Source organism: Mastomys coucha, unplaced genomic scaffold (genome assembly GCF_008632895.1).
Source record: "Mastomys coucha isolate ucsf_1 unplaced genomic scaffold, UCSF_Mcou_1 pScaffold22, whole genome shotgun sequence".
Classification (NCBI taxonomy): domain Eukaryota; kingdom Metazoa; phylum Chordata; class Mammalia; order Rodentia; family Muridae; genus Mastomys; species Mastomys coucha.
This window is the reverse complement of record NW_022196905.1, coordinates 124,925,752-124,943,543: the sequence shown is the minus strand read 5'-3', so window position 1 is coordinate 124,943,543 and position 17,792 is coordinate 124,925,752. Positions and strand designations below refer to the sequence as shown.

Sequence of the window (17,792 nt, the reverse complement as noted above, 5' to 3'; positions counted from 1 at the left end):
GGGAAAAGGGGAGAGAGAGAGAGAGAGAGAGAGAGAGAGAGAGAGAGGGAGAGAATACTCCAACCAAAGCTCTCTATGCCACCTGGCTTTAAAAAGAAGAATAAAGGGCTCAAGAGACAGCACAGTGGTTAGGAACACTTGCTGCTCTTGCAAAGGACCTGAATTTGAGTGGCTCACAACTACCCGTAACTCCAACTCTAGGGGATTTTATACTTTCTTCTGGCCTTCATGGGTACCTACAGCCACTCATATGCACCCACAGACACCTATACGTACACACAATTAAAAATAAATCTTGGGGAAAAAATAAACACTGAACAAACACAGCAGTAACAAAAACCATGTAATTTGAAGCAAATAAAAATGTATAGCAAGTGACAAAATGAGACACTAAGTCCCTTCACTCAGTGTCCCGTGATGGTAACATCCCACTAAACTCTATACCACCATTATATTCAGGACAGCCATTGACTTGAATTCTATCTGAAGAATTCCTCCTGACTTCAACTGTTTTATAGTTTTTATGTTTATATGTCATTCTATATGGTTTTACTCATTTTTAAGCTCCTAGAGATTAATTCTAGGGCTTCATATAACCCATCACTGGGAGACTATACAAGTGCTCTACCACTGAGCCATGCCCCCAGCCCCTTCCTGGGGATTCTAGGCAGGGGCTCTACCACTGAGCCACGCCCCCAGCCCCTCCCTGGGGATTCTAGGCAGGGGCTCTACCACTGAGCCACGCCCCCAGTCCCTCACTGGGGGATTCTAGGCAAGTCCTATCAATGAGCCACACACTTAGCCCCTTATAGAGAGATTCCAGTCCTGATTTACTGTTCACCTTTCATTGTTTGTTTGTTTGTTTCTAAGACAGTGCCTCTCATTAAGGTTCTTGATAAGTAGATTAAACTGGCTGTCCAGTATACTCCAGAGATCTACCCGCCTCCACCTTTCCAGACCTAGGATTGCTAGTAAACATCACCATGTCTGGCCTTTTTTTTTTTTTTAACGTGGATTCTGAAGAATTGGTCTTGATCCTTGTAGAGCAGTGGGTTTCAGCTTGTGAGTCTCAGCTTGTGGGTGCAAACCTCCAAAAAACTGTCAGAAAACACAGATATGAATATTAAAATTCATAACAGTAGCAAAATTACACTTATAAAGTAGCAATGAAATAATTTTATGGTTGGGATCACCACAAACGAGGAACTGTGTTTAAGGGTGGCAGCATTAGGAAGGTTGAGAACCACTGTTATAGGGCAAGTCTTATTTGGACTGAGTTGTGTTCCACATCCCTGACATGTATCTTGATATGTCTCCCTTTAGTAGAAGACATGTGCATGTGTCCATTTCTGCAAGCTCTTTATAGAACATCTTGAGACACTTCTGTGTGGCCATTTCCTGAAACCCCGCTGGAGAAGTTGACTTATGCCTAGGACTCTCACTATGAGCTCAGACCCCACAATGCCAGAGAAAGAGAATTGGTCACCTGACTTGCTTTAGTTTCCCTATCTCTGACTGCCAACTGCATTTAAAGAAAAGAGTGGCCCAGTGCTAAGACGCCTCCCTGTGGTCTTGAGAGCTTTTCATGTCCTCCGTTTTGTTCTGCTTGGCTCCCTAATGATGGTGACTCCTGCTATTTTAAGGGAAGAGGCTTGCTGGCTTCAGAGCATTCGGAATCAATATCACAGTAAATAAGAAACATAATGAAAGAAAAACACACTCCAGCCTGTAGACAAATTTTATCATCGCTTAAATCCACACGTTGTTAGGGTTGGCTGCAGATACCAGATATTTGAGTGCCTACCCATCCCCCACTCTGTGTGTGTGTCTGTGTGTCTGTGTGTCTGTGTGCATGTGCATGCATGTGCGTGCAATCTTGCACACAAGTGTTGTTCAAAGGACAGGCTCAGATGCCATTTCTTAGGTGCTATGTACTTTTTTCTCCTTCCTTCCTTCCTTCCTTCCTTTCCTCTCTCTCTCTCTCTCTCTCTCTCTCTCTCTCTCTTCCTCTTCCTTTCCATTTTTTTTTTGAGATAGAGCTTGTCATTCTTCTGAAACTTGCCAAATACGTGATGTTTCCTAGCTATAAACCCTTGGGATCTTCCTGTCTCCACTTCCCCAGAGCTGGGATTACAAGTTTGTGCTCAGCATTATTTTTTTTTAATTAGTTTTGAGGGTTGAATTCATGTGCTCATGACAGCATGGCAGGCACTTCAGTACTGAGCCATCTTCCCAGGCCGTGGCTGCTTGGGCAGGATGGCGAATGCCTTCTTACTTTGGGATAACCACTGTAGACATCCTGAGCCTCAGTCGTCAGACACCGTAACTTGTACTTATTACCATTTTGAAGGTGTATTTATTGACTTATTTATTTGTGGGCATGTGTGCATGCCACAAAACATGTGTGACAATCAGAGGAAAATTGCGTGGGTCAGTTCTCTCATGCGAGTATCAGGGATGGGACTCAGGTAGTCAGCTTGGTATCCAGTGCTTCCATCCGCTGAACCATCCCATTGGCACACAGCGGGGAACTCTGAACAGATGAAGCAGAAAGCAGGAATTTTTTGACAGTGGAATTGAAAGCCATAGAGGTTTTTCTTTCCCCATGATTTTCATGGATGCAAAATTTGGAGCAGTGTATTGAGTTTAGCACTTTGGTATTCAGAAACTCGGTGTCTCTTCTGGTGACCTTGGATTTCTTGTTTCTATCCTTTTATGTTGCCACAGTGTTGCCTGTAAACGCTTTCAGATATCACAAAAACATTCCTCTTAGACCTCCTCCATTCTTCTTGAAGCTTCTCATTCTTGCCCCTTTCCCCCCAACCCCTCACTCCAGCCCTCGCCTTCATAGTCAACTAGTACATTATTTAAGTCTGTAAAGCTGGAAGATGCTCATAGTTTATTAACTATGTAAGATAGCCATCTTCTGTGTTATTGTATTCTGTGTGTGTTCCCATGTGTATGGCACACTCATGGATATGTGTACATGCATGTGCTTATGGAGAAGGAAGTGCTCATATTTTGTGTCTGCCTTTAATCATTCTTCTCTGTAAGTACTGAGGCAGGGTCTCTAATTGATCCCAGATCTCACCAAGTTCCACCAGCCTAGCTAGCTAGTTTGTCCCAGAGATCCCATGTGTCAGCCTCTCTAGTGCTACATTACAGGCAGCTACCCTACTGCCTGGCTTTTACTTGGGTTCTGAGAGTCTGAGCTCCAGTCCTCCAGTGTGCACACAGTTAGCGCTTTATCTACCGAGCTGTCCCCAAAGCCATTTCTGCATGTGTCCTTGCCCTGAGTCTACTTTGATCCTAGGATTTCAGAGATGGACATGCCTTTGTCTGTGTCTTGGCATTAGTACCACAGAGTTTTGTAACACCTTGACTCATTCAGTTTGGGGGTAATGATGGTTTGTCTTCATTGCCAACTTGGCTGGATTGCCAGTCACCTAGGAGACATGCCTCTGGTTATGTCATTGTGTCTCTGGTTGTTTCCAAAGAGGTTTAACTTAGGATTGAAGACCCTTCCTGAATGTGAGCAGGGCGGTCTTATAGACTGTGGTCTCAGAATGCATAAAGAGGAAGTCAGCTGACCCCCTCCCCTTTCTCTGCTTCTTTATCCACTCAGATGCGAAGAGTCAAACTCACACTACTGCTACCATACCCTGTCCCCCATCATGACAGACAAAATCCTTCTAAACTGTGGGTCAAAAGTATACTCCTCTTTTTGGAAGGCATTTGTCAAGAGCTCTGAGAAAAGTAACTAACACAGCAGTGTTATTATCTAAGCCCCAAGAAGGTTCACCTCACACTGATGACCAAGCTATCTTGATTGGCCCATGAGTCACTTCTGCTTAAAGCATTGACTGCGTCAGTGGAAGGCAACCTAGAAGGGTTAATATCTATTTCCAGTCCACAACATGAAACTGTACTGCTGGATCAGCATCCTATAACTGATGTAGACCCCCAACCTCCTTCACAGTCGGGAATTCAGGCTTTAAATAGAATGATCTGGTAGCTAGATTTATTTGTTAATTTGCACGAATCAGCCAGGGAGCATCTTAGTGAGGATTCAACACATTGGCTGACCTGTGGATGTGTCTGTAACACATTGTCTTGTCTGCTTTTTAAAATATCTCATATTTACTAAAACTTTATTATAAGGAACTTGCAAATAAAATGAATTACACAGTGAAATTGACCAGACCCCAAAGTCTATATATTTCAAAGAATTTCTATATGAAAATCACCATTCTAAAGCTCTGGGACTTCAATTGGATTTTACATTTCCACTATTGAATATATTTTATATACTTATCTGCCAATAAAAAAACAAATAAAAAATGAAAAACCCATGAAATACTTAAAATTAGAACAACAATTAGTTTTATATCTTTTTCTATGACTCGAGTGTCCACCATCTGAACTCAGCCCTTCCTTATTACCCAATATTTCCCCTTTCTTATTTCCTTTTATATATGGTATAGTGTACAGTGGGGGACTGCCTTGATTGTTAATTGATTTGAAAAGGCCCAGCCCACTGTGGGTGGTACTATTCCTTAGGCAGGAGGTTTCTGAAGTATGTAAGAAGAGAGAAATCAAGCTTAGCATAGGCAGGCAAGCAAGTGAACAAATGAGCATGCCTTTCTCTCTGCTCTTGACTATAAACGTGATGTGACTAGCTGTTTGAACTTTCTGCCCTGACTCCTCCACCATAAGAGATTGTAACCCGGATTGTGAGTTGAAATAAATCTTTTTTCCCCTCAGCTGCTTGATGCCAGGCATTTTATCACAGCAACAGAAATGTAAGTAGGACAAAGGGCATGTATTTTTCTGGGTACTTTATACACAATCACATTTGTTCTCCATATATCCCTAGGTCGGGTGTAATGTGGTACACACTGGTAACTTTTCTGCAAGAAAATGTGCTTTAGAGTTTCTGGAAGGAATGTGTCCTCAAGACAAGTTCATGTCAGGTGTCAGAAGGTTCCTGCAAATAGACTGATATCAGATTTCATAATTTCACAAGATGTGGACAAAGGCATCACTTACAAATGTGGGCTTGGAAAGCTTACTGATTCTCTCTTAGTCCCTATGCATTGCTACAGCAAAACACCCAAGACTGGATAATTAATCAAGAATGAAAATATAGAATTTTGTGCTTAATGTTCTGAAACCTAGAAAATCCTAAGTCAAGGTACTAGCAGATTAGATATCTGGTGAAGGCCTGTTCTACTTTTGTGTCTTCCCATAGTGTAAAGGACCAATTAGCTTCTTTGGGCCTTTCATAGAGGTACTGGTCTTATCCTATTCATGTGCCTTTCCATTATACAGCCATCTCTAATCTGGGAGGTTAGCTTTTATTGCTATTGTTACGGTATTGGACCTTAAAACAGGGCTTTGTACATGATAGGCAAGAGCCAGGGCACTGAGTGGTGACCCCAGGCCATTACTGGGACAATTAGGCAGATGTTCAACCACTGAGCCACACCCTCAACCCTTAGTTGAAATTCCAGGCAAGAGTTCTACTGCTGAGGGATGACCTTACCCTTTCACTGTGGGATTCTTGTTAAGTGTTCTGCAGCTGACACTCATGGCTGTTTTCTGGGTGATTCTAGGAACAACTGTTGTCCTCCCTGGGGGATCCTAGGCAGGTGTTCTACCCCTGAGACATGCCCTAGCCCCTCCCTGGGGAATTCTAGGTAGGTGCTCTGCCACTGAGCCACGCCCCCAGCCCCTCACTGGGGGATTCTAGGCAGATGTTCTACTACTGAGCCACACTCCAGCCCCTCACTGGGGGATTCTAGGCAGCCATTCTACTTCTGAACTATATCCCTAACTCTGTTTTAAATATTATTTGTGGACTTTGTCTCATTCCACAACCTAGTCTGGCCTTGAACTCATAATCCCCCTGTCTCAGCCTCCTAAGTGCTGACATTACAGGAACATCTCATTACGCATGGATAGGTGTTTGGTTTCCATCTTATGAATACTGGGGTGACACAAACCCTCCCTGTACTTCCATTTTCTCATCTATAAACTGATGATCATAACACCTTTTTACCTAAATGGAGTCTCCAAGGAGGATATGAAGAGTTGAATTAGGTAAAGTCACAGTCGCCTGTGGTCCTCAAAAAAGACCCAATACGCATTAAAAAAAGGATTGTGCCTCATTAAAGTGTGTGAGACATCCTCATTAGATTATGAAAGGGGGTCTAATCTCATTGAATAGTGTATTCTGGAGCTTTTCCTGATTAGCTGACATTTTTACTCAGCTTCGTTAGCAATTTGGCAATATAAATATTTCATTAGTGATAGATCCAAGCCGAGTACTTGGGATGTTTAAAACATAGTGATTATCAGGGTAGGAACTGTCTTGCTGAAGCCAGCTTCACTAGGCTTATTATACTTTTGACTGTTCCTTGACCTGGATACCCTTCACAGCCACCCAAGGCGGGCTACCTATCTGCTTATATATTTTGTAAAGAAATTATTTTATTTTGTAATTATGTATGTATGTGCATTGTGTGTGTGTGTGTGTGTGTGTGTGTGTGTATATGTGTGTAAAGTGTGCATGTGTGAATGCAGATGTATATAGAAGCCAGAGGGACATCAGATCCCCTGGAGCTAGAATTACAGGTAGATAGAAGTTGCCTGACATAGGTTCTGAGAACTAAACGAGCCATCTCTCTAAACCCCCTACCTTTTGCAAAATTATGAAAAATAAGAGCTTTTGGGTTTTGCCCAAAGATGATTGTCCCTAAGTATATAAACTTTAGGATGCAAATTTCTTTTGGGAAAAAAAATCCCAATTTTTAAACATTTATTCAGTGTGTGTGTGTGTGTGTGTGTGTGTGTTTGTGTGTGTGTATGTGTGTGTGTGTGTGTGTGTGTGTGTGTGTGCGGACACGCACACAAATGGAGTGCAGAGGAAGGTGTTTTATCTCCTGGAACTGCACCTACAAGTAGTTGTAAGCTGCCTCATGTGGACTCTGAGAGCTAACCCTGGGTCCTCTATAAGAACAGTACATGCTCTTAGCTGCTGAGTTCTCTCTCCAACCTTGTTGCCTCCCCCCTTTAATATGAGTTCTGGGGATCAAAATCACTTATTCATGCTTTTATAGTAAGCACTTTAGCCACTAAGCCATCTCCCTCACCCCCAACTCCCAATTTTAAAGAGACTATTTTGTTATTGGTTTATCATGATGGGAAAAGTGTGGTGGCTGTAGGGTCCTTTGGCTGAGGTGATTGCATGCACTGGCCAGCAGAGAGTCTGTCAAGCGATATATACTCGACGTGGCTCACTCAGATCCAGATGGAACAGGAATCAGAGAGAGCAGAACACCAACCCTTAGCGGGCTTGCTCTTTTTGTTTTGTTTCGTTTCATGCAGCCCATGCATTGCACATGACTTTTCCTGGGTAGACCCAATACACACATACCTATTCTCTCCACAATGAGAATATATGATAGACCAAGGTCCAACTGGTAAACCAGTGAGGGTGCTTTTTTTGTTTGTTTGTTTGTTTGTTTGTTTGTTACTAAAGGAATCTGGGTGAGTGGTAACTTAGAGAAGCAGGAAGACTCAAGGGCAGCTGCATTGCTAATAATCACTAATATCACACCAAGAGGGATGAAGATGTAAGAAGGCTGAATCCTCGAAGCTCTCTTCTATCACTTGCTGGCAGCTCAACGGGTCTGACAATCCCCTCCAGACAGCCCAGGTAGTCGGTCTCCTCTCCTCCATTTTTTCCTGCACCTTTAACCTTGACGGGAAGAGTCTGATGAATCTCATCCAGACATGTGATGTTTCTTTACTTCCTGAGTCTCAAGCCCCTCCCCTTTTTCCTGGAGGAAATGGCTACACGACAATGGCAGAGTACCACAGTCGTTAAAGATGAGTTCTCCTCCATCTAAACACCTCTAGAATCTCTTTTACAGACAGACCCAAAGATGTGCCTCAGTAATCCTTAATCTAATCAAGGAGACTGTAAAGATTCAGGAGGCATTGGTCTTGGTTCAGCTGCATTTTATATATTTAGTGGGCTGGTTATTTTAGGCATAAAGATCTTTTCATGCACACCTGGGAATCTTGGAATTTTAAGTCTATTTTTTGGAGCTGATTTGCACATACATAAAATATGAAACTAACTCAGGAAAAAAAATGATCCTTGAGAAATGTAAAGTGTCCTGATGAATATCTGTGAAAAAAAAAACATGTCTTCTGAGATGAATGTGATTGAATCCCAGTGAACTGGGAGCCCTCACTATGGGTACAGCTGAAGGCTGGTACTGGGAAGAATCTGGGGTACTAACAAGATACAAGGACTGGGTCATTCCTCCAGAGGGGTCGGGCAGCCCATTCATCCAGCCTGAAGGAATTATGTTTTAAGGCCAAGTCTCAAATAGCTGAGAATGACCCCAAACTCCTGATATTTCTGGCTCTACCACCAGAGCTCTGAGGTTACAAATATGGACCATAATGAGCAGTTTCCATTGGAAGGTCCTGCTGGGAGAAGGAATCTTATCTAAGTGTCATATTTGATCCTTCCAGCTTTCGGTGACTCAGAAGAACACAGAGAGCAGGCTAGGAGCAAAGATCAACCATGGAGAAATTGATTGGTAGTGTCCTATTTAGCTTTAATGGTCAGCTTAACATGACTTAGAATCACCTGAGAAGGGAATCTTACTTAATGGATTTCCAGGTCAAATCCAGGGTAGGCATGTTGTGGGGAGGAACATTCTCTTGATTTTCATTGATCTAAGAGATCCAGCCCGCTGTGGGTGGCACCATTCCCTAGGTAGGTGGTCCTGGACTGTATGATTGAGGTTTGGTCTGTTGCTGTGTATTGTAATGCTAAATACTGGCCCTGGTTGCTCCAGGGATGATGAAATCCTTGTGTACATCTAGTGATGCTATGTATGCCTCCAGGTTTCTGCTTGAGTTCCTGCACTGACTTGCCTCAGTGATGGTCTATGAACTGGAAGTATAAGTCAAATGAACTCTTCTCTCCCCTAAGTTGCTTTGGTCACAGTGATTTATCATAGGAACAGAATGGACCTAGCATAGTCTAGAACAAACACACATGCGCGCGCACACACACACACACACATTTTAAGGTAATAAAAAATAAACATCTTTTTTAAAGAGACCAAAGTGCTGGCAAGATGATGAACAAGTAAAGGCACTGGCTGAGCCAGCACAATGACTGGAGTACAATCCCCAGAACTCATATAAGGATGGGACAAGAGATCATCTCCACAAAGCTATTCCCTGACTGGTGCCACAACACACACACACACACACACACACACACACACACACACACACACACCTCTCCCTGTCCACAATAATGAGACATAAAATGTTTTAAAAGTATTTTTTAAATGAGCAAGACTAGAAGGCACAAGAGGCCATGTATTGTGTGAGTCTAACTTTATGACCGACCCAGAATAAGCAAACTCACAGAGATAGAAAACGTTATCAGTGGTCAGCAAGGGCTGGGGTAGCTGGTAAATGAAAGCGAGTCTTTAGAGCAGTGGTTCTCAGCCTTCCTAATGCTGAGGCCCTTTCACACAGTTCCTCATGCTGTGCTGACCTCCGACAATAAAATTTATTTTCATTGCTACTTCATAACTGTAATTTTGCTACTGTTATGAATCATCATAACACACACACACATATATGTATATATATATATATACATATATATATATATATATGATATTTTCAATGGTCTTAGGTGACCCCTGTGAAATAGTCATTTGACACACCCCCTCAGAAGAGTCCTTTTGAGGTCTCAGGATTTATGATCAGGGTGATGAGACACTCCTATGACACCACGAGTATACAGTGCTACTGACCTGAACATTTTCAGATGTTACAAATGATAACGTTTCCATTATGCATACTTCTGGGACTTTCTATATGGGCATTAGACTCCTCGGGGCTGCTGGCAAACTGCACAGAGTCTGGCTGGATTACGCCAGCTTCAAGACAAGCCAGGGGGCCGGGCGGTGGTGGTACACACGCCTTTAATTCCAGCACTTGGGAGGCAGAGGCAGGCGGATTTCTGAGTTCCAGGCCAGCCTGGATAGTCAGGCTGTGAGTCCCAGGATAGTCAGGACCCTGTCTCGAAGAAACAAAACAAAAACAAAACAACAACAACAACAACAAAAAGACAAGCCATTGTCACAGACTCCTGGGTTTCTCGGACTCTGAGGATGCCTAGCTTGAAGACAGGCACTATTCTGTTTTCTAATTGGAACACGCCATATGTGCTGTTCACTCCCCCCCAGCTGCCGCAACCCACACGTTCCTAGGGAGCAGCAGGTCCCTTAATTCAGCAGCTGTGGGCAGAGTGTGGCGTCAGTAATCAGAGTAGCACTGGGGGCTAGAGGAGGGCTGATGACGGCAGCGAATAATAAAGACTTGGTTTGAGCAGTATAGTTGTCATCTGCCTGCTGCATTTTTGCCTTCTACAGTTTTGGTTACCTGCAGTCAATTACAGTGCAATCATCGTCATCATCCCCATCATCATCATCATCACCACCACCATCACCATCATCATCATCATCATCACCACCATCACCATCATCACCATCATCATCAGTTACAATGTAAAATAACAATAATAATCATAATAATAATCTAAATGAAATGTTCCAGAATCAAATAGTTTGTAGGTTTTAAAGATTTTTGTTTCATTATTATGTGCCCTTATAGTCACATAGACACAGACAAACGCAGGAGCACACACACACACACACACACACACACACACACACACAACTTCTCAGGCTATACTTCAGGCCTGCCAGTGACTGCAGTGCAAGTGAACATTCTAGAACACTCACAAGCTCAGATCAGTTCTTCATGTGTCCACACCTTGAGAGAGCAGAGTCTGATTATTTTCAGCCCAGGGCCCTAATGACGTGTGAGGGTTGGGGGGGGGGGTGTGGGTATCCACTGTGTGGATCCATGAACTCCGCCTGGCCCCTGTCAGAGCGACCATCTCCCAAGCCCCTGAGCATATGGCCCAGAGCTTCTTGCACTGATTTTGGAAGTAGGTTGAGGTGAGTCTCCTGGGTTAGTCCTTAATCCTGACCAGGGCTCTGAGACAAGGGAATAGCAGCGGTGTTCTCTGTAACACTGGGTGGAGGGTGTGCAGCCCGGATAGAGTTCTGTACTAACGTCCTTCTCCACTAGTTTGTACTGTCTGAACCCGTCTCATTTCCAGTCTACGCTCCCTAAGCTTGGATGACAGCTGTTGCTTTTATTGGTAAGGAGCAGATGAATCTTCCTTGATATTCCCTTCTGATCATGGGTGGCATTTCCCTCCTCCCTAACTCCCCCAAATACTGTTTATCAAAACCTTCAGCCACACAAGGATTCTCAGATGGCACCTGGCCAATTTAGTATTGAATTTCCTCTAGTCCTGGAAGGTAAACATTTATCTCTGCAGAAATGGGTTTTTGTTTTCTTCTTTAGTTTGTCTTGAGGAGAAAAAAAAAAGTACATAAAGTATTATTCTTAACTTTATTTTTTTTTCCCCCAGAGTTGGGAATTAAACCAAGGCTCTGGATATGTACTGCCATGGAGCAACACCCTTAGTTCTTTCTATTCATGTGCATGTGTGTGCATGTGTATTATATACACGCATATGCATACATGTGCTCCTGTGGAAGCCTGATTGGAGGCCAAAGGTTGATGCTGAGTATCTTCTTCAATCATCTTCCACCTTAATCCTTAGAAACAGAGTCTGTCATTAAACCTGGAGCTAGGCTGGTGGTCACAAAGCTCCAGGGATCTTCCAGTCTTCACCCTCCCCCACCTAGAATTGGAATTACAGGTTCATGTCACCGAGTTTAGCTTTTAATAGGTGCTGGGGATCCAATCTTGAGTCGTCAAGCTTGTGCAGTGAGTGATTTACCACGAGCCATCTTTGCAGTCCCATTTCTTTCTCAGATGCTTTTTTTTTTTTTTTTCCCAAATGAATAGTGTTTAATCCATTGCCACTGGCAGGACTTCCTATTGGCCACCATATTACCTGTACTAACATCCTGTGTTCTGGTAGGCTTATCAGTCTTTTTGCAGGAGAAAGAGTTCCCCAGCCTGGTGGTGGTATATTTTTCTATGCAAATGTGTGCTGCAGTAGTGAATGCACATCCCCTCACCCTCTGCTTAACTTTTATACCACCTCCCCTTAGTATTTCTGCTCCAAGTAGTTTCTCTCTGTGGCTAGCTGAAGCACACTCATCTGTGGCCAGTTTGTCACCTCTGACATGGCTTCCTCAGGCTATCTGCACAGCTCTGAAATCCTCATTCAGATTTCTTAAAACCATGTGGAGGAAAAGAAGAGAAATCAGATTAATTGTGAGAGGCCAAGAGGTGGCTCACAGGTAACTGAGCTTGCCAGAACGCTTGACAGCATGAGCTACTCCTCAGGACCCATGCAGTGGAAGGAGAGAGCTCCGGCCTGAAAGCTGCGCTTTGACTTCTACATACATCCTGGGCATGTAGAATACACACTGGGGTAGTGTCTTAGTTAGGGGGTTTTTCTGCTGTGAACAGACACCATGACCAAGGCAACTCTTACAAGGACAATTTTTAATTGGTACTGGCTTATAGGTTCAGAGGTTTAGTTCATTGTCAAGGCAGGAGCATGGCAGCATCCAGGCAGGCATGATGCGGGAGGAGCTGAGAGTTCTACATCTTCACCTGAAGACTGCTAGGAGAAGACTGACTTCTACATGGTCAGGAGGAGGGTCTCATTGCCACCTACACAGTGGCACAGTTCCTCTAACAAGGCCACACCTACTCCAACAAGGCCACACCTCCTAGTAGGGCCAAGCATATTCAAACGACTACAGGGCTAGCATTTGAACAGATGAGTTTGGTGTTCGATGTGGAAGGACCACATAGAGACCTTTTTTCCTCCCTTGACTGACAGAAGCTTCCAAATCTCTCCATCTTTTCTCACTTCTTGTTCTTCAATACACTATCCTGTCTTCTTCCAGATAGCACATGGCTGTATCTTTAAGGAACCAAACCCATGATGCAGAGAGACCAGCCCTTACCTAGGCAGACACCACGTCTTTCAATGGGCAAAAGCTGTTGTGTATCCTTAAGATGAGAAGAATTCTCACATCATCTGCTAAAGGAACCGTTAGAGCTCTCTACAGCAAAGCCACATAAAAGAGCTGCATACAGTGGTGCATTCCTCTAACTCCAGTATTGAGCTGAAAGGGGAGAGACAGGAGGATCCCCGAGGCTCCTTGGTTGGCTTGTCTAGCTGAAACAGCAAGATCCAGGTTCAGTGAGAGATTCCGACACAACAAAACAAAACAAAACAAAACACAAAAACAAAAACAAAAGAACAGAACCCAAAAAAATCTGGTGTTGGCACATGCCTTTGATCTCTGCAGGAGGGAGGCAGAGGCTGGCTTCATGCCAAGAGGGGTGGCGAAGTTTCCATGGCTTTCCTACCACTTCCTTTTCATCCTGCATTATTACTTTTCCTCATTGATATGACAAAGTCCCTCGTGAAAGCCACCTAGGGAACAGAGGGTTTATTCTGGCTCACAATTTTCAGGGTGCAGTCCATCATGTCAGGGAAGGCATTGCAGCAGGAGCATGGGGCAACTAGTCGTTGAGTCTGCAGTCAGGAAGAAGAGAGATGAATGCCGGGACTCTGTTCGCCTTCCCTTTTTTATTTGGTCCAGAACCACAGCCTACACACAGTGCCATTGACATTCAGTATGGGCCTTCCCACTTCATTCAACCTAATCCAGAGATGTGCCTCTTAGATGATTCTAGATTCCGTTATATTCACAGTCAGTGTTAACCATCCACGTGCATCATAGCACAGCTGCCTTGGATTAGTGTGTGGAGATGTATTCTGACTTCCTAACTTCCAGAGAGTTAAAATTCCTCACATGTCAACTTTTTTTTTTTTTGCAATCAAAGAACTTTCTGGTGTCTTATAATGTTTATTTTCAATAGTTTTAAGCTATGCATATTTGTATATCTTCTTATATCTTTGTGTGAATATGTGTGTATGTATGCAAATGCCACAGAGGCCAACAGAGAGCATCAGGCCACCTAGAGCTGGAGTTCCAGGTGGTTTTGAGCCATCTCTGTGGGTTCTGGGAACTGAACTCTGGTACTTCTAGCTACTGGGCATCTATCTATTGAACCCCCTCACAGAATTTGGGGTACAGATCTGAGTTGATTTATTCATGCGTTTCTTGCATCTTGTCATTTATAGAGGAGCTGAAGGCCCCCTTGGAAGAATATGTTCACAAACGCTACCCTGGGTTGGTGAAGGTGGTACGCAACCAAAAGAGAGAAGGCCTCATCCGGGCACGCATCGAGGGCTGGAAAGCGGCCACTGGCCAGGTCACTGGCTTTTTCGATGCTCACGTGGAATTCACTGCTGGCTGGTAGGTAATGAGCTAAAACTTAGTGCTTGGTAGGGATGGATCTGGGAGGTGTTTTACCTGTTTCCCCCGCTCCGGGGCCACTGAAAGAATGGAGAAGAGATGTTTGGTGAGAAGGCCACTGGGATAAAGTTGGAAAGCAAGAAAGTAAATCACTGGCTGGCTTTCTAGACACTGTTGTTGTTACCATGAATATATCAGTCACTTTTCTCCTTGCTGTGTCACAAAGTACCTGACAAAAGCATTTTATTGGGAGGCAGAGGCAGGCGGATTTCTGAGTTTGAGGCCAGCCTGGTCTACAGAGTGAGTTCCAGGACAGCCAGGGCTATATGGAGAAACCCTGTCTCAAAAAACCACAAAAAACAAAAAAAAACAAAAAAAACAAAAAAAAACCAAAAAAACAACTTTGCCTCATGATTTGAGAGCGCACAGTCCATCACAACAGGGGAAGGCTTAGTAGCAGCAGGAGCCTGAGACAGCTAGTTACTTTGTATCCACAATCAGGAAGCAGAGAAAGATGGCTGCTGGTGCTCGGGTCCCTTTCTCCTTTTCACTCAGTCCAGGACTCCACCCCATAGGGTTGTGCCACTTCAATTAACCAGTCGAGGAGCTATTTCACAGTCATACCCTCTTAGACATCTGGTTTGATTCTAGATGATGACAAGGGGACAATCAAAATTAACTATAACGACTGTTGTGGTGGTTAGTAAATTCAAGGCCAGTCTGGGACACATGAGTCCTTGTCTCAAAAATAAGTTATTTCTCTAAAACAATAACAACAGGTAGGGTTAGCTGTATAAGAAAGGTAGCTAAGCAAGCCAGGGGAAGCAAGCCAGTAGGCAGATAGCCCAAGATACTTTGGCTCTGGACCTTCAACATTTCAACTCTCCACAATCACACACTATGAACCATGTATGGAGATTGAGGACACCCTGCAGGAACTTAGTTCTCTCCTTCCAGCATCGGGGTCTCAGGGATTGAACTCAAATAGTTAGGCCCAGTAGCAGGTGCCTTTACCCACTGAGCCATCCCACTGGCTTAATCATTGGATGTCCCAACCGCTGATCAGACTGGCAGAATCTATATACATGAGCTGAGAAAGAACTTCAGCTCATGCTTCAGACAGCTATCCAAGTCACTTCTCAGCTGTGACACTGTTACTTGTGCCCAGCTCCCTTTGGGAAAGCCCCACCCATCCACCTGCATTGTCCCGCCCCCCCATTAGAGATTTGTCAGGTGAGCAGAGGAAATGGAGTAGGTCACATGACCGCAGGTCACCCCACGGTGAAGTTGGGGAGCAGGAGTGAGGAAAAGTCATGGAGAGAGGGACCAAGCTCCTGGGCTGTAAAACCATGCTGTGAACGTGGTGGGGGAGATGGCTTGGTTGATAAGTGCTTGCTGTGTAAACACGAGGATGTGCATCCAGATCCCCAGAACCGATGTTATAATAAAGCCAGGGAGAGCCCTGCCTGTGCCTATAACTCCAGAGCTGCGATGGATGGAAACAGAAGCCTTGCTGAGGCTCATAGGCTGACAACCTGTCTCCAGTTCACTAAGAGACTCGTTCTCGAGTTAGTAAGATAGAAAATTATAGAACAGGCCACACGACATCCTCCTCTAGTTTCCACAGGCAGGCACATCTGTGCACATACATGTGTACATATACCACACACACACACACACAGAGAGAGAGAGAGAGAGAGAGAGAGAGAGAGAGAGAGAGAGAGAGAGAGAGAGAGAGAATAAAGTGTAATGGCTTGCATATATGGAAATACCATAATGAAACCCATTACTTTGAAGACTAACTTAAAAATATTAATTTTTTTTTCAATTAAGAGAGCAAAACGGGGACTGGGGAGCTGTTTGGTTGATTAGATTTTTGTGATGCAAACATGAGTTCCTGAGTGCTGATCACCAGCACCCACATAAAACCCTCATGTAACTGGTGAGCCCCTGTAATCCCAGCACTGGGGAGGTGGAGGCAGGAGAATCTGTGGCCACCTGGCCATCAAGCCTAGTGGAACCCATGAGTTCTGAGTTGAGTGAGAAACACTGTTTGAAAAACTAAAATGGAGGACATGGAACGATGGGTTAGTAGTTATGAGTGCTTGCTGCTCTGCCACAGGCAGGGCTCCAGTCCAGCTCCCAGCACAAACATTAGGTGGCTCACAACTAACTGCCTGTGAGGCCAGCTCCAAGGGAACACAGACATACACACATATACACAAATAAAAATAAATCTCAAAAAGAATAGTAAGAAGGCAAGGTTCTTGTGTATAACACCAGACGTTGACCTCTGGCTTTGATGTATGTGAGCATTCATACATATTCTCACACACATTTGCTCTCACACATGTGAACACATACACAATCCCCCACACAATATATACATATATATATACATATACATATATATGTAATGTATAATATACATATATATACATATATATGTATTAAAAAAAAAACATGCCTCCTTACTGGGAAAACTAGGAATGGCTTCTCAGAAGAGGTAATATCAGAGCTAAGCTTCTTGGTAGCTCTGCTTTCTGCCAGCTGCCAAGGGCATCCCCCAAAGAGAATCTCTTCAGTGAAGACGTAAGGGGAGAGAGCTGAGGAGACTAATTTCCCTCTGGCTTCCACCTCCACCATGTGTGTAAAAAGTATCGAAGGCAGTCAACGGCCCAGGGTATATTTTATTGCTCATTTTAAATAGAAAGATGAGCTGAGCCAACAGGTAATTCAATAGCTGCAAATGAAAAGAGACTGGCGCAGCCTGTAAGTTCTCATTATTCTTCCAAAGAGCACAAAGAAATGGGATTTTCCACTTGACTCTTTTCCAAAGTCTACGCTCTGGTCCAAGCTACAAGATTAATGTCTCGGCTTACGTGAGCCATCTTTAGCTTCTGGAATTCAGAAAGTGATTCCTTCCTGTGATCCGGCCTCACAGACTCACAGTGGCTTGACCATCTGCTTTGGGCTAAGCCAGCCAGCTAACACCTTGAAGCTGGAGCCAGTTCATGCTGGCTGCAGCCTTGAGGGAGGAAGCGCAGCTGGGAGTCAAGATTTGCCTGACTTTGTGTTTAATTAGTTCCAAGCCTTCTGCTGCAGACCAATCAGATCTTTTAAAGCAATCAATTAGATAATCAATGAAAACAACAAAAATAGTTGCACCCACACAAAGAAACTAATGAAACTGCTTTTTAAACCCAGTATAGGAATGACCTATTTGGGGATAGGAGATTTAGTCCCAGAAGAAAGGAAAAGGAGGGAGGGAGGAAAGGAGGGAGAGAAGGAGGGAGTGAGGGAGGGAGGGAGGGAGAAAAGGAGGGAGGGAGGGAGGGAGAGAAGGAGGGA

General features: G+C 44.0%; 1 protein-coding gene across 1 annotated transcript in view; it reads left to right on the top strand.

The window, feature by feature from the left end:
- Nucleotides 1-17,792, top strand: part of Galnt17 (polypeptide N-acetylgalactosaminyltransferase 17) — a 440,346-nt gene that overhangs the window by 214,691 nt on the left and 207,863 nt on the right. The window contains exon 4 of the mRNA XM_031338128.1: nucleotides 14,267-14,441. Within this exon, the coding sequence (XP_031193988.1) occupies nucleotides 14,267-14,441 (175 nt within the window). The remainder of the gene's footprint in view (nucleotides 1-14,266; nucleotides 14,442-17,792) is intronic.